This window comes from Rhododendron vialii, chromosome 1a, assembly GCF_030253575.1.
Source record: "Rhododendron vialii isolate Sample 1 chromosome 1a, ASM3025357v1".
Classification (NCBI taxonomy): Eukaryota; Viridiplantae; Streptophyta; class Magnoliopsida; order Ericales; family Ericaceae; genus Rhododendron; species Rhododendron vialii.
Genome location: NC_080557.1, coordinates 43,143,613 through 43,166,464, shown reverse-complemented (window position 1 = coordinate 43,166,464; position 22,852 = coordinate 43,143,613). Strand labels below are relative to the sequence as shown.

The 22,852-nt window shown below is 38.4% G+C and overlaps 4 protein-coding genes and 1 pseudogene across 9 annotated transcripts; 2 read left to right on the top strand and 3 right to left on the bottom strand.

Moving 5' to 3' along the window:
- Positions 1–184: 184 nt before the first annotated feature.
- LOC131316893 (copper transporter 2-like) lies at positions 185–6,524 on the bottom strand. The gene is made up of 2 exons (XM_058346410.1): positions 6,211–6,524; positions 185–711 (listed from the first exon to the last, which is right to left on the bottom strand). The coding sequence occupies exons 1-2, from the start codon at positions 6,384–6,386 to the stop codon at positions 429–431; spliced, it is 459 nt and encodes a 152-aa protein (XP_058202393.1). The 5' UTR covers positions 6,387–6,524; the 3' UTR covers positions 185–428.
- A 1,289-nt stretch (positions 6,525–7,813) lies between these two features.
- On the bottom strand, positions 7,814–10,135 carry LOC131316901 (copper transporter 6-like). The gene is made up of 2 exons (XM_058346418.1): positions 9,576–10,135; positions 7,814–8,924 (listed from the first exon to the last, which is right to left on the bottom strand). The coding sequence occupies exon 1, from the start codon at positions 10,020–10,022 to the stop codon at positions 9,579–9,581; it is 444 nt and encodes a 147-aa protein (XP_058202401.1). The 5' UTR covers positions 10,023–10,135; the 3' UTR covers positions 7,814–8,924; positions 9,576–9,578.
- A 2,894-nt stretch (positions 10,136–13,029) lies between these two features.
- Positions 13,030–15,701, top strand: LOC131316854 (uncharacterized). The gene has a single exon (XM_058346341.1). The coding sequence runs from the start codon at positions 14,194–14,196 to the stop codon at positions 15,658–15,660; it is 1,467 nt and encodes a 488-aa protein (XP_058202324.1). The 5' UTR covers positions 13,030–14,193; the 3' UTR covers positions 15,661–15,701.
- Positions 15,702–15,940: 239 nt separating this feature from the next.
- LOC131316862 (uncharacterized) lies at positions 15,941–20,724 on the bottom strand. Of its 6 annotated transcripts, none has more exons than XR_009197316.1 (7): positions 20,261–20,523; positions 18,414–18,510; positions 18,013–18,188; positions 17,436–17,508; positions 17,286–17,347; positions 16,854–17,203; positions 16,349–16,722 (listed from the first exon to the last, which is right to left on the bottom strand). XR_009197316.1 is itself a non-coding variant. In XM_058346372.1 (7 exons), exons 2-6 carry the CDS (start codon positions 20,378–20,380, stop codon positions 17,331–17,333), a joined length of 483 nt encoding a protein of 160 aa, XP_058202355.1. In that variant the 5' UTR covers positions 20,381–20,395; positions 20,558–20,724; the 3' UTR covers positions 16,349–16,661; positions 17,286–17,330. The 6 variants fall into 6 exon arrangements, 4 of the variants coding, with proteins under 4 accessions (XP_058202372.1, XP_058202355.1, XP_058202337.1 ...); XM_058346372.1 differs by lacking the exon at positions 16,854–17,203 and adding an exon at positions 20,558–20,724 and having other exon boundaries at positions 16,349–16,661; positions 20,261–20,395; XM_058346354.1 differs by lacking the exon at positions 16,854–17,203 and adding an exon at positions 20,562–20,724 and having other exon boundaries at positions 16,349–16,661; positions 20,261–20,395.
- LOC131308793 (small nucleolar RNA snoR100) lies at positions 19,200–19,292 on the top strand (annotated as a pseudogene).
- Positions 20,725–22,852: the final 2,128 nt, after the last annotated feature.

Sequence of the window (22,852 nt, the reverse complement as noted above, 5' to 3'; positions counted from 1 at the left end):
TTAGTAAACAAAGGGTGGCTCCTTGTAAATTTAACTTATTCTTTTGTTTTGTGTGTTTCTATTCATCTTTTCTGAATTTTGTTGGATTTTGTAATTTTTTGAATTAATCATCCGTTTTAACAAGAACGGTCTAAAAAATACAAAATTATGACCAAAAACAAAAAAATACTAAAGACCAAAAAAGTATTAAATAACTGTCTTATTTGCTAAATACAAAGTTACAAAAAGTAAAAAACTACCGAATAAGTTTCAGACTTATAAGTTCACAAAAACGCAGCCTAAACATATCCCCAAATTCGACTAAACCCCAACACTTATCAAAATATCATCCTGAATACACAATTGCTTCTTATTTTCCAAAACTTCCCTTACTTTGACAAACAACCAAACCAGCCCTACGGGAAAATTATTACCATACGAATCAGATTTCAACAACTCATCGGAGGAACATCAGACGTCTTCCCATTCGACGGCGGCGGCGCCTTCTTCAAAGCCCGACTCCCAAACAAGAAGAACCCCACCGCGTGCCCAGCCACAGCCATGACGAAAACGCCGCCGTTGAACGACATCACGGCGAGCATCACCATGTACGCCAGCCCGACCCGAACCGCGTGTATGAGCGTCTGGACCAACCCGACGGCGACCCGGTTCGACCCGTCTTTGATGAGGTTGCCGTGGGAGAGCCACTCGACGAGGAGGGAAAGGACGAAGTAGGGCTGTCCAAAAAACCCACCCGACCGATGACCCGACCCGACCCGACCCGAAAATTCAGTATCGGACGGGTTAAAACAAGACATTCGGTCGGGTTCGGGTTGCAAATAACAAATCCGATAATTTTGTCGGTCGGGTTCGGGTTTTAAATGGTCGTAATTCGGGTCACCCGACCGACCGAATTATTAAAGTACTATAAAAGCAAAAAATTAGGGATTTCTTTTCTCATTTCAGTCTTCACTTAGGGCTGAGTTCTGCCTTCTCCAGTTCTCCTTCTGGTCTCACGACTCTCACTGCCTCAGACCTCAGTCTCGATCTCCCTCTCTGCCGACAGGCCCGACACCCACGGCCCACCCCACCCGGCCACCCCCACCCCACGCCAGTACGCCACCCAGCCCCACCCCACCCGGCCACCCCCACCCCCACCCCACACCACCCAGCCCCACCCCACTCTCTCCGACCGGCGACCAGATCTCCGATTCTCCGGCCAGTCCTCTCCTCTCCTGCTCTCCACAGTCCACTCCACCCGATCTTGCAGCCGATCGACACTCTGCCACTCTGGTACCGTTGTAACTGGTACCGTGGACCGTGGTACGTCTCTGAGTCTCTCTCTCTCTCTCTCGCTCTCTCTCTCTCTCTCTCTCTCTCCTGCTCTCCGGTCTGAGCAGTCTCCACAGTTTTGAAGATTTTATATGATTTCATTTTTTAACTGTTAAGTTTTTTCTAGATCTCCAGATTCTCCGATCTCCACAGTCCACTCTCTTGTTCTCGTTCACAGCCGATCGACGCCTAAATCAGTAAATTTGGTACGTCTCTCTCTCAGACTCTCTGATCAAAGAATTTAACTGCTTGTGTTTTCGTTTCTTGGGTTTATAGTTTCCTATTACATTTTGTCTTGTTATTCTCGTTTTGTGTTAGTATATACTAGCGCCCGGGACTCACGCGATTCTTGTGCAAATGAAAAGCTGTGGGTAATTTTAAAAATCGAAAATGTGAGCCAGTTTCGTAACTGGCAACTGCTGTCCAAGCTGAAACGTTGCTCTCCTCCCTTTACAAAATAGTATAGATTTTAGCAGTAGAGAGAAATGCAGGCGATACCAAACTACTATCACTAGGAACAGAGAACTACGAGAGGCTTTAGATTTTCGACCACTCGGACAGACTCTCTGATCAAAAAATTTGAACTGCTTAATTTCCCGGTGTGCTTGGATCAACTTTAAGCGCAATGCTGAAAGTTAAATTTTATATAGCTGCATGTGTGGTGTGCTATTGGTTTCTTGGCTGCTGTCATAGCTGTTGGTAGTTCGTCGATGCTTTGCGGGGAGAGTATTATTGTCAAGCACAAAGCGCAATGTGTGAAGCTATGCACGTGACAGTGCATAAGAATCTGCTCCAATTTTTAATTATAGTACTACTTTTATTTGATGGTTCAAGGAATTGGAATGCTACAATTAAGTTGGAAATATTGCAATTGCTGGAATAGGGATGTTATTTTGCAGTTTCGGATGTGCCGTTGTTGTTGTTGTTGCTGCTGGCTGCTGCTGCTATTGTTGTTGTTGTTGTTATTGTTGTTGTTGTGTATCAATCTGCTAGTTAGTTCCTAGCTAGATGTTCTGTCTGGTACATTTGTGTTACTTTTCTTGTATTAGGTTTTAGTGCAGTGTGGTTGACTTCTCGATCGCCAACTGTTATTGTTATTATTGTTATTGTTGTTGCTGCTGCTGCTGCTGTTGTTGTTGCTGTTGTTGTTGTGTATTAGTCTGCTAGTTAGTTCCTAGCTAGATGTTCCGTCTGGTACATTTGTGGTACTTTTCTTCTATTAGGTTTTAGTGTAGTGTGGTTGGCTTCTCGATCACCAACAGCACACATGTAGAACTTTTTGGATTAGACATGCAAAGTTGCAAATACTATATATACATAGAATTTTGCTTTTCAAATGCTATGTTTCCCTTTTTTAAATTTAACTGATAAAACCATCTGATCATCACTTTTGTTTGTTTTAGGTGATGGAGCCAGTTTTTGATTTCCATCCTGGGGGGGAACTTGAGGATGATGTTGTTGATATCGAAGAACTTGAACTTCAAGGTAATCCTAATCCTGCTGTGACTACCCTTGCCGATGTTGTCAATGTTGAAGATGATACGGTACAAAAAGTAAATCAAGTTAGGAGAAAAACCAATAAAAGAAAGTTTCCACCACAAATTCCCAAAGGCCCTAAGCCAAAAAAAGATCGACATCGATCTCCTGCCTGGGATCACTTCGAAAAAATAGTAGAGGGCAATGATACATGGGGTGAGTGTAACTATTGCAAGAAACGATATGCGGCTGATAGTAAAAAACATGGCGTTAGTAATTTGAAAGCTCACATCCCCGTTTGCCCGTTATATCCTCTTAAAGACCAACATGGACAACAAAACCTTGCATTCAAAGTCAACGAGGGGGGCGGTGTTGATGTTGTGACAAGTGTATTTTCTTTTAAAGAGTGTAAGAAAGCTCTTGCAGAAATGGTGATTATTGATGAACTACCGTTTAGGTTTGTTGAGGGGATTGGGTTCAGAAAATTTTGTAAGGTCATGCAACCGAAGTTCACACCGGTCCCTTCTCGCCAAACAATTACTAGAGAGGTGGTTGCAATTAAAGACTACGAGAAGGGAAAATTGAAAAAATTATTAAAGGGCCGTAGGATTTGCCTCACGACTGATACATGGACATCAATTCAAAACCTTAACTATATGTGTTTGACTGCACACTTCATTGATGATGATTGGAAGTTGCAAAAGAGAATCTTAAACTTTTGTCAAATTGAAGATCATAAGGGAGCTACAATAGGCAAGAAAATTGAGTCATTATTGCTTGAGTGGAATGTTGATGGTATTTTTACAATGACGGTAGATAATGCTAGTTCGAATGGCACGGCTATTGAGTACTTGAAAAGAAAAACAATGGATTGGAAAAGGACTGTCTCGGGTCATGAATATATGCATATGCGATGTTGTGCACACATTTTGAATCTTATTGTCGTTGAGGGGTTGAAAGATATGAGTGAATCTATTTTGCGTGTTCGTGATGTTGTGAGATATGTGAGATCTTCTCCACAAAGAATGGAGACTTTCAAGAAGTGTGTGGAGAAGGAGAAAATTAAATCGAAACAAACTGTGTGTCTTGATGTGTGTACGCGATGGAATTCCACTTACTTAATGTTAGAAGTAGCCATCAAGTTTGAGAAGGCATTCCAAAGAATGGGGGAGGAAGACAGTAATTTCATAAAATTCTTTGGCATAAAAGAAGGCGATGAGGATTTGTCATTGGAGGGTGAGGGTGACCAAAGTGGGAGCCATAGCCATAGGGTTCCAACTCCAAGACAAGCAACTGTCCCAAACAAGCTTGATTGGAAGAATTGTGGGTTGTTTGTTACATTCTTGAAACTTTTCTATGATGCAACCAAGAAATTTTCAGCTTCTCTTTTTGTCACATCCAATGTGTTCTTTCATGAGTTGTTTGAGGTTGATACCCGTATAAATGAATCAATTCTCAGCCGAGATTCTTTTATGTCTAAGATGGCAATTGAAATGAAGAGAAAATTTGAGACGTATTGGGGGGATGTAGAGAAATTTAATCCCTTACTTTATGTGGCGGTGGCACTTGATCCCCGATATAAGTTAAGGTTGGTGAAATTTTGCTATACAAGATCCAAAGGAAAGGCGGTGGGTGAGAAAATGGAGAAACAAGTGAAGGATGTTTTGAACAAGTTGTATGATTTTTATGAAAAAGAGGGTGAAGTTAGACAAAATGTGTCTAGTTCAAGTTCAATGCCGAGAGTAATGGAGGAGAATGAGGATTGTGAACGTCGCTTGAATTTAGCTAGCGAATTTGACACTTACTTGGAGGAAGAGTATTCTAGTGTTTGTTCCTCGGAAGTAGATAAGTACTTGGTGGATTTGTGCGAACGTAGGGACAATCCAGATTTTGATATCTTGGTATGGTGGAAGAACAATTCCAACAAGTATCCAATCTTGTCAAAAATGGCGCGTGATGTATTAGCTATGCCCGTGTCTACCGTTGCTTCCGAATCAGCCTTTAGTACGGGTGGTCGCGTACTTGATCCATTTCGAAGTTCACTCTCACCGTCAATGGTCGAGACTCTTGTATGCACCCAAAATTGGCTTTTAAGCACGGTTCCAATCTCTCTTCGACAATCTATGGATAAAGTTGAAGATCTTGAACGAGGTAATTTAATTCAATTGATCTAGTCTACTTACTATTTCGTTTTTAAGTGTTTAATTCAATTGGCTTTTAAGTGTTTTTTGTTTTTGTTTTTCAGAACTCTTACAAACTGAATCAATTGATGATGCAACGCAAGTTTCTAGGGATTGAGTGATGGGCCTTTGGAGTTTGGACATTGGACCTTGGTAAAACATTTAACATTATGTTATTTTGTAATCTTCGAAATTTTCAATTTAATTGTGTGATTTTTCTTTCTATGTAACAGGTTTGGTCAGTTTACATGGGATTGGGGAGCACTTTGGACATTCAACTACTGGACTAGTTTATTTAATTATGGACGTGCGTGTTTGGTTGCTTTTAATTATTATGGACTTGTAGTTTTTTAATCACTTTGGAGTTGTAATTTGGACTTGTAAAGTTGTAATTGCTTGCCTAGTAGACAGTAGTGAACTGGAAACATTAGGACTTGTTGTATGGCTGTTGAAAAAACAAGGGAGGAGAGACTAGAGAGTAGAGAGGCTGGTCATTGCCTCATTGGTGTGTGGCTGTGTGCTGTGTTTGGTTTGATTTTTTTTTGCTATGTGGTTGTGTTTGGTTTCTTCTTTCTTTTTTTCCAACTTAATCTTGCTAGAAATCTCTTGCTGCCTTGCTGGGAATGTACTAATGTAGTAGACTAGTAGTGGACTGAAAACAGGGAAGACAGGGAAATCTCTTACTGGAAATGTTTAATTTTTTTTGAACTTTTTTTGACGGGAGTTCTCTTGCTGGAAAGTGGAAATGTCCAATTCCAATTAATGAACTTTTTTTGATATGGCTTGGTGGAAGTTGACTGGAAATGTGTAAAACTTTTTGGCTGATGAATGAATGGTGATTGGCTGATTGCTGGAAAATTGGGTATTGAGCCATTCGGCCCAATGTAATTAGTGAATTTTTTTTTATATGGCTTTGGTGAAAGCCCAAATAAGGGCATTGGGCCTTGTGGCCTGCTATGAAACTTACAAATTTAGGAGATTTAGAGCCCAAAATATATAAGAAAATGGGAAAAAATAGCCCAGAAAAATGAATGTGGCCCAAAAATAATAGGCCCACTGAAATGGCCCAATCCGACGACCCGACCGGACCCGACCAAACCCGCCCGACCACAAACCCGCCCGAACCCGACCAGAAGTTCGGTCGGTTGCGGGTTGCTGTTTAACCAACCCGAAAAATGTCGGGTCGGGTCCGACCCGACCCGAATCCGGCCAAATCCGCCCGATGGACAGCCCTAGGACGAAGACGAACATGAGGGCCACAGCGTACATGCCCGAACTGGTTCCGGGCCAGCCCGAGAAGAGGATCTCGGCGTTTTTGCCCCAGAAGAAGGTCATGTGCATCATCATTTTGTGGGGGTGGAGCATGGTGGTGCCGTTCGCAGACGGTGACGGCGGAGGCATGACGTCCATTCCCTCCATTGATTCTCTCTCTCTCTCTCTCTCTCGCTCGCTCTAGGAAATGTGTGGGGGTGGGAGTGACGCGGTGGCAAGAGGGGGGACCGTTTTTAAGGAGACGAGAGAGACGAGGAGTTTTTGGGGGGACGTACAGTGAAGTAATGTTTGTGCAGTACAAGACAAATTTAGGTGGGGGTATGATCAATAAGTATGTGGACACAGATTTTAGTGTTTCATTATATATATTTTTTTAAATTACAGTTTTGTTCTTTTAATTTTTTTTTTTTTGCGTTTATTCGTTTTGTTCCAAAAAATTTTAAACTTTTTATTCGTCTTGACGAAGCGAATCGGAAAATTAAAAAATTTACTTTTATCAAAATATTTTGAATTAGGACAACTTTTAAGTAGAAAAAGTGAAAAAAAGTTTACTTAAAAGTGGTCATTATTTAAAATATTTGAGTAAGAGTAAATTTTTTTTACTTTTCCGATTTGACTCAACAAGACGAATCAAAAAGTTAAAAATTTGGCGCAAAACAAACAAACGCGAAAAATAAATATTAAATAAGGACAAAACCAAAAAAGTGGATTTTTTTTTTTAAGAGCTATTGTGAAAAATCAGCCAAATCTGATATCTATAGGTGTTTAATCCAATCATCTAACAATTCTGTATCTTGAAATCCGAATGAAAAGTTAGATGATTGGATCGAGCACCTATATGTATTGGATTGAGTTTATTTTTAGCGGGAGCCCTTGAATATTTTTTTTTACATTTATTGAACGGCTCAAATTGTTTGTTTGAGACTCAGAGTTGGCCCCACACACAAAAATCAATTCGCGATTTGTGAGCAGTTATCTGTGTGAGTACAGTTGGGGAATGATTTTCATACTCCACTTTTTATAGTTCGCATTATTTTTATGTTTCTTCTTAAGTGAATTTAATGTTGTTTTTGGATGTTTGAAAAATGGTAAAATAGCAAATTTATGTGGATACAAATAAAAAGGAGAGTGTGGATAAAAAGAGGAATGTGAAAATCACTATCATTTATTTATAGGAAAGTCTACACACACCCCTATAAAACATAATTTCCGAGCACAACTGTACATCAACCGTTCGATGAATGTGGAACAATGCGCATCGAACGATTGCGGACATGATTGTTTCTGAAATTGTGTTTTATAATTGTCTGCCCATTATTGTTCTTTATATATTTGCTCCAATTTTTTTTTTTATATGGATAGACTCGTTTAGCCAACTTTCTTAATGGATGACTAAATCCTGATGATGGTAAGATTTTCGGTTAGTGTTGTTAACTACTCAATGTTCAAATCTAACAATGGTAAGTTTTTCGATTGGTGCTGTTAATTAGTCAGCATTCATTGCTGATCAAGAAATGCTGATGATGGTAAGATTTTTGATTAGTGTTGTCAATTAGGCCCGCGTACGACTTTTTTCATAATATTTTTTTTGGGGTTTTTTCTTTATCATACTAAAAGGAAATTCGTAGCATACAATATAGTATGAGAGAGCGTAAACTGTAATAAAATTAAACATAATTAAATTCAAAAGCTAAATGTTGCTTTCAAGTTTCAACCAAAATCAAAAGAGTAATATGTATGTTGCAAAAGAATTGATTTTTTAAAAAAGGTGAGTAATACGTTCGTCATAAATAAACAATTCACCTAAAAGGAACAATTAGAAACAATACGTTTATCATATATACAACATTACTCATACCAAGAAAATGAATATATGTAGTTGGCCGGATTAATAGTCATAGCCCCCATTTTACCTGATTGGGCCCTAAGACTCATGGAAAAATGACGGCTAAGGACGTGTTTTTATAATTAATATTTGCTAAGGATATTTTTAGTATTAATAATTATTTTTAGCATATTCTTAACGGATATTAATTATCAAAACACGTCCTAGGCTGTCATTTTCCCAAGACTCATACCAATAAATGATATGCAGTGGGCCGGATTAATAGCCTAATTTTCTGATTGGGCCCATATATCGACTGGCCCAACAGCCCAGGGGGTGGAGGAGGGAGCCTTCTGTCTCTCTTTGTAACGTCCCTTTAGAAACGTTAATTTAATAAAATTAAACTAAGTTTAATATTTTGATTAGATAAAGGAAAGGACAAATATGTCTTTACAAACCGAATTGTCTCGCTATCCGAATTACTTTCTACGTCCGGATTTAATAGTCATTTTTTAAAATTCGTACAACTTTTCGATCGATTATATCTTATAATTTATAATGCTTTATGTAATTTTAAAAATATTGTCTTATAGAACTATTTGAGATACATCAAATAAGATTTATATTGGATATAAAATTTATTACTAATAGAAAGATATAACTTATTTTTTATCTGGTTAGAATTGAATCGGAGACTATTAAATCCGGACGGAAGGAGTACAATTTTTAAAATTAAAAGGGAAGGTACTATGGTAAATCTACTCCTCTTGGTGTCCTTCCTCAACCAAGCTTTGGTCAGCAGCGTACTCCTCCAACTGGTAAAACTGTCTTTGTTCTTCGCCAAATTATGGCATAACATGCTAGGGCCAAAAAAATGTAACCGTAAACAATTAAGTTTAGCAGCTAACTTCTATTCCTATATCCCATACTTTAACATAACTCACAAATATTTCATGAAATAAAATACAAGTATTTAACAATTCAGCAATATTAAACATCTCGTACTTTCAAGTGCAAAGTCTTATGAGAGTCTTTTTTTTTTTTTTTTTGGTAAACGCAGCATATCGTGCAACGTCTTATTATTCTATCTGGTATTGGTGGAAATTGTTTGGACTTCATCACAAACTAACTCATTATTACTCTCTCCGTTGCAATTTAAATAAATACTTTAATTTGGTGTAAGAAAACAAAAAAGAAGAGGATATAGAATATTTTTTTTGAGGTTTAAAAATGCACGAAAAATCGTAGGAGACATTTAAAGTCGGACGAAGAGAGTTTATTAAAAAAGTGCTGATCATTCCGTGGACTCTACACAATTTTCACCAATCACATGTGAGGTATTGTTCACCTTCTTTGAAGAAGAGTGAACAAAATTATTCATGTTAGAACTCATTGATGTCTAGTAAATTACTATTGAAAAACTTTTAAATTTTTTTTTATAAAAATTGTATTATTTTTAAAATTCTGTTTTACAGACTGAATAAATATTTTGAGAGGGGGGAGTATCATACAAATCATATTTCAAGAGGAACATCCGACGTCTTCCCATTTGACGGCGTCGGCACCGCCTTCTTCAAAGCCTTACTCCCAAACAAGAAGAACCCCAACGCGTGCCCAGCCACAGCCGCGACGAAAACGCCGCCGTTGAACGACATCACGGCGAGCATCAACATGTACGCCAGCCCGACCCGAATCGCGTGGATGAGCGTCTGGACCAACCCGACGCTGACCTGGTTCGACCCGTCTTTTATGAGGTTGCCGTGGGAGAGCCACTCGACGAGGAGGGAAAGGACGAAGACGAACATGAGGGCCACAGCATACATACCCGAATTGGTTCCGGGCCAGCCCGAGAAGAGGATCTCGGCGTTTTTGCCCCAGAAGAAGGTCATGTGCATCATAATTTCGTTGGTGCCGTTCGCAGACGATGACGACGGAGGCATGACGTCCATTCCCTCCATTGATTCTCTCTCTTTCTCTCTCTCTCTCTCTCCAGGAAATGTGTGGGGGTGGGAGTCTGGGAGAGACTCGGTGGCAAGAGGGGAGACTGTTCTTAAGGAGACGAAAACAAATTTAGGTAGGAAAATTATTTTTACACTCCACTTCTTATAGTTCACAACTACTTCATGCAAGTATTTTTTTTTTGTCTCCATCGTGATTTTACAATGTTGCTCTCGAATGTGTGAAAAAATATATTTTCTTTATTCTGATTTGTTTGCCCACTTTTAGACTTTTCCACGTCACATAAGTTTGTTTATTTGACTTTTAATGAACTAAATGTCATTTTTCTCCTTGCTTTATTCAAATATATAAAGTAACTTTTAAAAATGTTAGAAGGGTAATATTGAAAAGTTAAATTTTTTTTAAGTGTAATCATTATGTTCCCTAAAAAATTGCGTTCCAAAAAATTAGACAAATAAATTGGGACGGAGGAATTTTGAAAGAGGTGCAAGATATTCATGTGTATAAAAACAAAAAAGGACTACGGATTAAAAAAGAAACGTGAAAATCACCACCATTTAGTATTTGCTGGAAAGTCTACACACAACTTTAAAACATAATTTTCGGGCACAACTGTGTGTAGAAACTGTTCGCTGTATGTAGAATATCGAACGATTATGTTTAGAAAGTATTGTGCCGTGCCTAAAATTACTAGTTTTTTTTTATACAGATAGGCTTGTTCAGTCAACTTTTATTATTGAGGACTATATCTTGATGATGGTAAGATATTTTATTAGAGTTGTTAATTAGTTAACGTTCAATTTCTGATGATGGTGAGTTTTTTCATTGGTGTTGTTAATTAGGCAACATTCATTACTGATCAGGAAATCCTGGGGAAAATGACGGCTAAGGACATGTTTGATAATTAATATCCTCCAAGGATATTTTCAGCATTAACAAATGTTCTCAGCATGTCCTTGGCAGGTATTAATTATCAAAATACGTCCTGGACCGTCATTTTCCCGAAATCCTGATGATGGTAAGTTTTTCGGTTGGTCTTGTTAATTAGTCAATGTTCATTACTGATCAAGAAATCTTGATGATGGTAAGATTTTCGATTAGTATTGTTAATTAGCCCCATGTACGACTTTTTCACAAGGTTTTTTTGGATTTTTTTTTATCATACTAATAGAAAATTCGTAATATACAATATGGTAGTGAGAGAACGTAAACTGTATTGAAATCAAACATAATTAAATATTAGAAGCTAAATATTGCTTTCAAAAAAATCAAAAGAGTAATATGTATGTTGCTAAGAATTGATTTAAAAAAAAAGGAGAGTAATATATTTGTCATGTATAAATAATTGACCTAAAAGGAACAATACATTTATCATTAGCATATACAACATTACTTACACCAAGAAATTGAAAATGTAGTGGGCCGGATTAATAGTCATCGCCCAATTACCTAGTTGGGCCCATAGATCAAGAGGTTCAACAGCCCAGTGGGAGGTGGAGGGAGCTTTCTGTCTCTCCTTGTAACGTCCCAACGTTTGAAAATGTTAATTTAATAAAATTAAACTAAGTATTATATTGATTAAATAAAATAAGGACGGATAAGTCTTTATAAACCGAATTGTCTCCCTATCCGAATTACATTTATTTAAATTAAAGGGGAGGGTACTATAGTAAATCTACTCCTCTTTGTGTCCTTCTTCCTCATCCTCAACCAAGCTCAGCACCGTACTTCGTTGCTCCGCTAGCTGGTAAATTGTCCCTATTCTTCACCAAATTTTGGCATTACATGTTAAGGCCACAAAAATGTACTCCATCGGTTCCAAAATGAGTGACATTGTTGAGATTCCGTATTATTTTAAAATACTTATATCTCTCGATTTATGAAGTTTATGTGATTTTGAAAACTTTGTTTAATATAACTAATTAAAATTTATCAAACAAGATCCGTATTACATATTTTTTAACACTCATTTTAAAATCTATAAACAATTGAAAACGACAAACTTTTTCAAAAAGTTCACTCATTTTAGAACGGAGGGAGTAACATCGTGAGCAATTAAACTCAATAGCTAACTCTCACCTCTATGTCTCATACTTTGACATAACCACATATATTTCAAGAAATAAAATACAAGTATTAAACAATTCAACAATATTAAACATCTTATTAGAGTTTTTCCTAAACACAACATATCATGGACAGTGTCATCAGCTTTTTGTACACCCTCCTCTAAAGAAGGTAAACATTACTTTCCCGGGGATTGATAGAAATTCTGCGGGTTCCACCAAAAAAAAAAAAACCTCATTATTACCAAAATAGTGTATTGATTCCGTAGGCCCACTCAATTTCCACCAATCACATGGAGGATAATGTTCACTATCCTCCGAAGAGGATGAACAAAATTATTCCGTTGGTTTCCAACTAATTGGAAAAAGCGAGAGTTGCATTTCCCGTACTTTCTTCCACTTTTAAATCCGTTCAAAGTTTAGACGTAACTAACTAGTAATAACTATGGTCTACTCCCAAAGGGTGTGCCGGTCCTTTTGTAGGGAATTTCCTTGGAAATTTGAATGAACCAACCCTAAATTGCATCGATGGTACCAAAAATTTATAAAAGAATTAGACCTTCTGACTTTGGGCTGAGCCTTAATTTCCTTATGTCCCAATGTATTGCGTACTTTTTGAGACAAAGAAGAAGAGTAGATAGTATGTGAATATGTTACAATAGAGAATTAGTTAAGAACATGGATTAACTAAGAAGTGGTTTGTTTGGTGTAGTTGAAATGGATGGATAAGAGTGGGTGGATACAGAAATAATGTGATAATTTACTTAGTTACCCCTTTCGATGTCAATACAAAAAAGGTTTTGAGAAATTTAAGGAGCACGCCGGTAATTATGTCCACCCAGATAAGCCTATCTCAGGGTGGAGTGTATGTCGATAAGACGGTCTTGAAATAGCTTATCCCCCAAGGCCCTTGTACCCCTTCCCTTTTCTGCCCGCCAAATGGACTGTTAAGAGTTTGATGGTCCTGCCTGTCATGAGGCTGGCCCAGCTTCGATTCCCGGCAAAGGCGTTTTAGCAACGTTTTTGCAAGTTGCTGCTTTCAACTTGCAGATTATACTCATTTTGTTTATCTTTCGAGTTTTGAAGAATATTCAACAGAGTTGCTGAGGTATACTTGTGTATATGTTTGAGTAAATCGGTAGGCGAAACCCCAAAAAGTATACTGCGATGCTCTGTTTGGAACTTGCGGAAAGGAAAAATAATTAAAAGAGAAAGTAGAGGAAAAGTTGGAGCGAAAATAGGAGGCAAGTTGAATTCATTTTGTTATTTTTTCTTCTTCTATCTATAGAAATCCAAACAAGAGAGGAGGAAAATTTCCAATTTTCTCCCTTTCTTTTCCCTTCTCTTCCACAAGTTCCAAACTAAGAGTTATTAATTAGGGCGAATAGTAGTTATCGATTAGGGGAAAGAAGAATGCAAACAAAGTAGATTCTGTTTTCTTTCTTCTTTCTTCTGTCAACTCAGGGTGCCGAAGCCAGCTTACCTTCACCTTGACTAATCCTCAAAAACCAATTCCACCGTCGACCAGCGGGTGCCCTATTAATAATAGAAATTGAGTTTCTTTGTTTGGTAACTTTTTTGTCTTGCAGAAGCTTTGAGCATTCATGCTTTGAATTAGCTTAGACCTCACAAACTCTGATCACTATTGATGAAACTAGTACTAGTAGTTTGGTTGGACACATCATGGGTTTTGTTTACCCTCTTTTCTTTGCTTAGTGTATTTGTTTTTGCATTGGCAGCGACGGTATCCTGAAACTTGTGTCTTCTTGCATTATAATAAGGGCAGGTTAGACTCTAGGAAGGCTACATTGAATCCCAAAGTCAAAACAACTTTCCCTTTTTCAAACAAATTTTACTAATTTTTTGTAAGCAATCCCCACTTGTAATTGTCAAGTTGTACTATCTAGTAGAGTAAAAAACAGTTCAATACCCACGTGCAACTGTTATCAGATCCAAAACAAAGGAAGAAAACAGTAGATTCATGCCCTTTCTCTGTTGAAACTTGAAAGAGTTTTGCTTCTTGTTCAATTCACAAGAAGTTCTGAAAGCCCTGTTTGGTTGCTGAGATACCTGTCATTTCAATTCCATTGATTTCAGCTCTTTCATGGCAAAGGATCAATCCACCGTCTTCGGTTTCCGCTGTTCCTGTTACATCCTTGTTGCTCTGTCTGCCTTCTCATCCATTTCACTCTTGTACTGGTCTCACTGTTCTATCCCCTTCTACTTCCATGTCCAAACAGTAGAGCAGAACCAAAACCAACCCATTAACCTTCTTTCCTTTCCTTCAGCATGGAATCATCTTTCCTTCCCCTCAAACACAACTTCCAAAATCCTGAAAATCGCACTCTTTGTCAAGAAATGGCCCCACGAATCTCGGGCAGGTGGGCTCGAGCGCCATGCCCAAACGCTCCACCTCGCGCTAGCCAAACGCGGCCATGAGCTCCACATCTTCACCACTTCTGCCCAAAACAAATCGTTTCCCACTTACCCAATGAGCAACTTGTACTTCCACCTCTCGAAACCAACATCCGCCGGTTTATTGGACCAAAGCCTAGTTTGGAAGCAATTCCAAGCCCAAAACTCTACTGGGAAACCTTTTGATATGATCCACACTGAGAGTGTAGGACTCTTGTATACCAGAGCGCGGAACCTCACTAACTTGGCTGTCAGCTGGCATGGAATCGCGTATGAAGCGATACATACAGACATCATTCAGGAAATCGTTCGAGCACCTGATGAGCATCGTGCTTATGAATTGACCGAAAGAACTACAAGGGTTGTTGAAGAGGTAAAGTTTTTCCAAAATTATGCTCATCATGTCGCAACAAGTGATCACGTTGGTGATGTCCTGAAAAGGATTTACATGATCCCAGAAGAGCGCGTTCATATAATTCTCAATGGCGTTGATGAGGAGATTTTCAAGCCAGATTTTTCAGAAGGTAAGGATTTCAAGTTCAAATTTGGGATTCCAGAATCAAAGGCATTGGTGTTGGGAATGGCTGGTAGGTTAGTTAAAGACAAAGGACACCCACTAATATTTGAAGCTCTAAAGCAAATGATTGCAGAAAATTCAAGATTTCAGGAAAGTGTTATTGTCCTAGTTGCTGGGGATGGTCCATGGGGTGCTAGATACAAAGATTTAGGTCCCAATCTACTGGTTTTGGGGCCACTTGATCAAGCTCAACTTTCAAGATTCTACAATGCAATAGACATTTTTGTGAACCCAACTCTAAGGGCTCAAGGGTTGGATCATACACTGTTAGAAGCAATACTTTGTGGCACTCCGGTGATTGCAACGCGACTTGCCAGCATTACGGGGTCCATAATTGTCAGCCCCGAAATGGGTTACACGTTTTCGCCTACCGTAGATTCACTGAAACAGGCGCTTTATCGGGTTTGGAATGATGGGAGAGGGATTCTGGAGAAGAAAGGTCAGGTGGGTAGGGAAAGAGGGTTGAAGTTGTTCACTGCCACTAAAATGGCAGATGCATATGAAAGGTTGTTCCTTTGCATTTCAGATAGTAGGGAAAGTGGTAATGAGTATTGCACATACAAGCCTTCATTTGGTTAAAATAGTCAGATTCTCAGAGTATTGGTGGCATGAAATTTTGTCTGCGAAATTAAGCTTTGATGAGAACATGGATTAAAGGCAATCCATGCCCTCCAGTGGGCCAGTGGCTGAACAGAAAGGATTAAAAACAAGTTGATACATTGTTTTCTGGTTGACACATGGTTGAGGATAGAAATCTTCAAAAGGGTGGATGTCGGCTCTTTTATTCCCAAAGTTGGAAATACCTCCACAAATTCACAATCCAAAGACAATCTGGAGGTGGGTTTTCACTTAATTTTTACGAATCTCTTGAATACTGCTTCTTAGTTCTTTCCAGTTCCACATTTTTTGCCTCTTCTTTACAGCTCTTGCGTTGTCTCAAATAGAATAGCCAAGCGGGCACATCGCCTAGCCTGCAAACGAAGACCAGATAGCTCCCCATTTTTGCTGCCACAACCTCTGGAATGGTACTTCCATCAGTCTAGCCAACAAAAAATGTCTGTTATACTGTCAACGTCTCGTATTCAAACATCTGAATAAGATGCAATCATGAGAATGTTATGGTGATGCTGATACTACTGAAATAACATTTCCCACATGACCAAACAGTTTGGATGGTCTTAGGCTCTCAGCAGTAACAAAACCAATATATCAAACATGCATGCTTGGAATCCGTTTCCATTCCAAATGACAGGCCAAGAAAAACAAGTTGGGAAACATAAGAACCTTCCTCGTTCCATTATTTCTAGTTGAAAACTTTACTAATATTGGTCAATTACACGTGAAATCCCTAATATCAAGGCCACAAGTATTATGGGTAGACCATCTTGGTAAGAAATGAAAAATCATAGGGAAACCTCCTCAGAAAAAAATTGACAAGGATTTCCCACTGTAACATCGTGAGTTCCATATACGAAGAAAAAAGAAAAAAAGAACTTATAGGTTCTGTCCAATAAAGGTATGCGTAATACTGCATATGCTATAAGAGATTCCAAATTAAATCGCTGCCAAAATGTGAATTCCTGCAAAATTTGATACAAGAAAGTAACATCAGGTTAAACAACTGAATCAAAATGGGGCCGACTATTTGCAACCACAAATTTCCTGAACGTAGCCTGTTTATACTATGGTACACATTTCATTTGCATATGAAAACAGGCTACGTTCAGGAAATTTGTGGTTGCAAATAGTCCGGCCCATCAAAATTCTTGTACATTAGCATATATAACCGGAAGATAGAACCATGCACATCATACTTCAAAGAGATCGACATAAAAGGTATTTTCTAGCATACTGAATAGAAAGAAAGACGTACGCACATCATACTTGGAGATTGACACAAATGCTATTTACTTAGCAATTAGCATATTCAACAGCAAGATAAATTTTAACAAGAACGGATATTTTATGACAATGTAGGAGAGTGTTCTTATAGGATTGCACATGTGCAAAAGGCACGTTTATCATTCCAGTTGAACCAATTGAGATCAACATTTAGGCTTTCCATAACTCACTGTATTTGAACGATAAGATGTTGTACATAATAACCCCTGCCGCTCACATACTGCAAAAGTAGAAGGATTCCTATTTCCAAACAACAAGATAGATGCGTGAAATGATTCATGGAAAAGGTACCATTACTCTACCTTGGTAAATATATTCACAATTCACATCCTAGGCGGGGTCAAGTCTCAATAATAAAGCGACCCTGCAGCAATAGAATTCAAGCTTAGAGATGCTACTTTTTCATGTAGGTCGATAATTTTTTCTCACTTGTATGTCTTTTGCAAATTTACCTTGCCACCAATTCCCTCTACAAGCGCTCTCTGAATTGGATCCATATGAATCATCTTCCACTCCTTGCTTGGTCTAAAACAATTGCAAATCGAAAAATCTATGAGTACCGACCATTGGGGGAGAGAAAACGTACCGACGGCCGCCGGCGGGCCGTCTCCGGCCACCGGACGGACGATCCGAGCCGTTCAAAAATTCTAAAAAATAAAACCGAGGGGGTCAACGCGGGAATCAAGGGCATCCGAGGTGTTTAGGGTGCTTGATCAAAGCACCCTTTTTTCGTGTATATATGTACACACACATATATACACGAAAAAAGGGTGCTTTGATCAAGCACCCTAAACACCTCGGATGCCCTTGATTCCCGCGTTGACCCCCTCGGTTTTATTTTTTAGAATTTTTGAACGGCTCGGATCGGCCGTCCGGTGGCCGGAGACGGCCCGCCGGCGGCCGTCGGTACGTTTTCCCTCCCCGTGGTCGGTACATATAGCAACACTCATTGCAAATTTAGTAAAACTATCATTTCCATTATTAAGCAATCTATCAGTACCACGCTAACATTCTCCAATCAAGACTCACAAAAGGGTAGGCGCCGGAGCTTTTAGTGCTCGAAGAACAGATGTACATGTCTTCTTGTCCACCGTAATAGAGAGATGAACTTAGAGGAGATGTTTCTACTCTTTCAAGGAAGATGGATTTCTTTTCCTTGTTGGTTATGCAACTTTTTGGGCCTTCATTTTTGTCAGCTGTAATCTCTACAAAAGAATGCAGGGGAAGGTGTGAGTTTCCAAATAAGGCGGTAATATTCCTCAGCTTACTCCTTTCACTTTTTCTCGTACAATTAACTGATTAAGAGACACACGAAATTAACATGATAAGACCTCAGAGAATACTCCTAAAAAATTCTTAATATTTCCACAGCAATGGTCTAAAACAACCACCAAAGGGAGCTTGATGAAAAGAGGGCTTGAAGTGCACACCTGCAGTTAATTGTCTGGTGCCCCAAACTTCATCCCTTGTGGACTGCTCTTGCAAACATCCCACGAGATCCGAGCACGAGTAGTTCCTACGCACAACCTATATCCCAAATTCACAATGAAGCGCTTCTTATTTTCTTACAGTTGAATGAGATACACACAGCAACATATTAACAAAAGCCTTTTTAGAAGAAGCACACACTCCACTTAATTCAACCATTAGGAGTCTGCTGACTGCATTGTGAAGTATTATATAGTATCTCATAGTGTGGAGCCCGATGGTGATGCACGCTAAGCCATGTGTTCACAGCATCTAACTTCCCAAGGGTAATTTTGGAATATTTTACCTACTTGTAACCCAGCCAAATATAATTAGGCATCTCCAACGTAGTTCTTGCATTAGTTTTCATCATACCGAAACAGCAGCAACCGTGGTGAATCATGCAGATCTTGTGTTTCTTTTGTTATTCATCTTTTGGGATACCACGTCAGGATTCTGCAAAACCCTCCTTCAATTTTCCTTTCCCCATTTTTTTTGCACCAGGAGATAGCAGGTTAGGGTTTTAACATCACCACCATTCAAATGGGGTATACTAGAGACGGAAATCGTGACCCGAATTTCCATCTTTGATATCTTTTCCACCCTTCATATCGATAGAAGAGAAGCAATATACCATTACCATCTCCTTGAAATTAGAATCGAAAGAACGATTTGATTCAAATTCGGTTTCTTGATTTTGGACAGTATATCTGGTCTAAATCATTGTGCATGCCGATGCTCTGGATTATCAATGAAGGAAGCATGGTAATGTGCACATAAATTGATTTGGGTCTCTGATGCCATTTGGCTTTGATTTGGGGGCATGGTTTTACAACAAAACGTCCTTGTAGCTCCTCGGTTCTTGGAGGTTTAGGGGAGCCACTGTTTTAGTGGTATTCTAAGAGTAGTCATTTTGTGTATATATTGCCAAAGGTTAGGTCTGTCTCCAATCATCCCCGCTCATACCCCCAATGATTGGGGACTAGATGGGTTATGTTATGTTGCTGTTGTTGTATATCTGGTCTAAATCCAACCCCTTGGTTTCAGTTTGAAGACTCTAATCATAAGTGCGTTTGTTTTATCAGAACATCAAACTTGACCCAAAAAAGGAGCTCTTATTGTCTAATGAAAAGAAACAATAACTTCTACCCAAAAAGGTTTAAGAAACACAACAACGAATGAATAATAACATTGCATTAAACCCTAACGTTACAAACATCAAGATGAGGAGGAATCACATCATCACTTGTTCTTTGATTGTTCATATTCTACACATATTCTACACGTGTTTGGCAGTACTTGGTGTCAAAGAATGGAGTGGCTGGCATTCCTAATAATATGGGAGATGTCCTTGATTGGTTGCAGGGCAATGTATCTTGGGATAGTTTCAGATTTGTTAGTTTGAAGTGTACATTGGCAGCTACTGTTTATGGTTTTTGGCAGGAAAGAAACTCTCGTATTTTCTGTGCAAAGATGAAGGATCATACTCAGGTGTTGCAGTGGCAACAGATATAGCCAATGGGATTCGTGCTTTCCTTAGCTCCAGAAGGAATGTAAAACAATCCTCGCAAAATCGGAGTATTTGTGAGATATGGGGCCTGCCTCATAGGATCATGCAATCTGTATAGTTTTTTTTTCAGTGTGTTCTTTGATTTTGTTTTCTTGTTCAGAGGTGTTAAGTATGGCTGCCTGTATTTTTGTTTCTTGTAAGGGGATTCTATCCCTGTAATTTGTTTCTTGGTTTGAGCCTAATAAAATTTTGTGCACTTATCAAAAAAAAACATCAAGCAATGCAAAAAAAAAAACATACCGACGGGGGCGGTGGAAAAATTGACGCGAAAATTCCAGCGCCAGACGGCGGCGGCGATTTCTTGGAACCCAAAAGATCAGCAGCTGACGAAGAAGAGCCCAAGTGCTTCTTGTTTTCCATTGCTTATGGGTTTTTCTTTAATTTGCGAAGGCAGCCCAGCAAAAAAAAAAAAGTCTCAAGAAAAATACCCAATTGAGGAACGCAGAGATAAGATTCTTGCAGCGCAATTTAGAAAACAACAGAGCAGAAACAGCGGATGTGAATCTAATAGAAGAAATTAAAGGGCGCAAAACGGACTCACAAATTCGCGAATTAGAAGTCGTTCAGAAACCCTTTCTTGTAAAGCGTCTTCAAGAATTTGTACACATTGGTTTTTTGCCGGGCCGCCCACATGCGCTCAAGGGTAAAAGGCCAGGACAAAAAAGGGTACGTAAGAAAAGGCCTGCTCCTATAGATTTCTTTTCCGTTTTTGGCTTTCGGAATCTAGTTTAAATCCCTTTTGATTCCTATGCGCCTTCCATAGTTCCATCGATGTGGAGAGTGCAATCTTTTCTACGATAGGTGGAGAAAAGTTGATGTGTGGGGTCACTGAAAATAAACTCTTTGGTGCTTATGGAATACCGTCATATGGAGGGATACCACATGTAAGGGAAACCGGTTCGTATTAAGGGTGCATTATTTTGGTCTTAACTTAAACTTAAAATAAAATTTGTTTTTATTTAATTTTTTTTTGCATTTGTTAGTTTTAAGCCAAATTTTTGTTGGCTATTGATTCGTCTCGATGAAAGGAATCGAAAAAGTAAAATTTCTTTACTTTTACCCAAGTATTTTGAGAAATAACCACTTTTTAGTGATTATTTTTAAAAATACTTGGGTAAAAGTGAATTTTTTTTACTTTTCTCATTCGTCTCAACGAGATGAATTAATAACCAACAAAAGTTTAACGCAGAACGAACAAATGCGAAAAAATTTAAATAAAGACAATTCTCATTTTAAGTTTAAATTAAGATCAAAAGAACGCACCCTAAGTCTTGTGAGTCTCACATGAAACCATGCAAAATATTGGCCAAGTAACTTGTTTGTGCCTAATGATCATATGGCCCAAAATATTTAAACCCAAATTACTAGTAGTAGTGTATGTGGTTTCTTATATACTTATGAACACCCCGGTAAACTGTCAACAGAGTCGCCGTGATATTTCATAAGTCTTTTTCTTGGTGGCCACATGCACCTCGAGCCTAGAGTTAGCACAATATTTTACAGGTCTTTTCCCTTGGCCTGAACCCATATGATTGTGTACACATGTTGCTCTGATACTACTTGTAATGCCCTATATGTCCACCTCTAACCCCAATCGAACCCACGCGATTGGGATTTTTTCTTAAAAAGTTACTTAAGGGACATCTATATGCAGGTATCCAAAGATGGAAGGTGGTGGTGGAGGTCATATTGTTGGTTATCCTCTTTCGAATGATTCTCATTCTATCTTCTTCGATTCTTTTTATACTGTTGGCTATCATTCTATCTTTTTTGTTGGTAGCTATTAAGTGCTACATCAACTATGGTGGCTTTGAATTTTGGTGGGTAGACCCTCACTTTGTACTAAATTCAATATTCTTTAGTCATATTTATAACTCTTTTGATTGACTTAGTGAATGTTTGTAATTTGAATAGCAGCTTCGAAACAGTTTTGATTCCTTAAGTAATATTTTTGATTGAGAGTATGCAATTTCATTGTTGATAGTGCAAGAAACTTTTATTAGATTAATATTTTTTAATAAGTGCTTTTAGGCACGGGCTCATTTGTTGTGAACGTATTGTGTTGTGCCTTCAGGCACATGCAACTATGGATCGAAAAATTATTTGTTAAAATTAAACAAATCAAGGAATATGCTTGAGTTATTGTTTTCTGCATAATTATTGGATTCGTTGGGCAGGGGTTAATATATTGCGCACGAGTCTAGAATTTATTTATATGCGTTGATCGTTCGAACAATGCCTGACATGCACTAGTAAATTAACAAAATGCAAAAAATATTAACTTAAAGACTGTTCAAACCAAACGTTGTGATTTTGGACTTGCATGTGTCCAAGAATGTCTTACCATTTCATAAAGATACAGATTTTCAATATTCTGCTCGTGTTACAACATCTTATAATCCTCCAAAGCGATGCTATATATGCTAATTCCATAACTTTCCAAATAGTTACAAAAAGATAAAGGATACGAGACAAATTCTTTATAAAGTTGACAACTGTGATATTCACACAACACCAAATACAATCTCTCACATACATATGGGCTCCACACAGTTTGAATTGCTGTGTGAGTAGCATTGTTGATTAATATATGGTACTAACGTATCTTCTTCTTATCTTTTTTTTTCTTGACTTTTATCAAATAAAACAAATTACTTGAAGAAGTTGAACTTAAATGCATTTTCAATTCGACCTCAAACTAGACTCCATGGGCGAGGAAGAACTTTAGGACTTCATGGAAAAAGAAGTCACTAAAGTTGAGCTAGAAACTAAAATTGTTTACCAGCTCTAAAGTTTAAGGCCTTTTTTTATGGACTTAAACTAATCTCACAT

What these genes read in the sequence shown, in the direction of transcription:
- LOC131316893 (XM_058346410.1), bottom strand. Translation starts at nt 6,386, where the DNA reads ATGGAGGGAATGGACGTCATGCCTCCGCCGTCACCGTCTGCGAACGGC. An exon ending in GCTGTGGCCCTCATGTTCGT is followed by an intron (nt 712 to 6,210) that starts CTTCGTCCTAGG and finishes TGGACAGCCCTA; the next exon opens with CTTCGTCCTTTCCCTCCTCG.
- LOC131316901 (XM_058346418.1), bottom strand. Translation starts at nt 10,022, where the DNA reads ATGGAGGGAATGGACGTCATGCCTCCGTCGTCATCGTCTGCGAACGGC.
- LOC131316854 (XM_058346341.1), top strand. Translation starts at nt 14,194, where the DNA reads ATGGCAAAGGATCAATCCACCGTCTTCGGTTTCCGCTGTTCCTGTTAC.
- LOC131316862 (XM_058346372.1), bottom strand. Translation starts at nt 20,380, where the DNA reads ATGGAAAACAAGAAGCACTTGGGCTCTTCTTCGTCAGCTGCTGATCTT. An exon ending in TTTTTCCACCGCCCCCGTCG is followed by an intron (nt 18,511 to 20,260) that starts GTATGTTTTTTT and finishes TTTGGGATATAG; the next exon opens with GTTGTGCGTAGGAACTACTC. An exon ending in CACCAGACAATTAACTGCAG is followed by an intron (nt 18,189 to 18,413) that starts GTGTGCACTTCA and finishes ATTCTTTTGTAG; the next exon opens with AGATTACAGCTGACAAAAAT.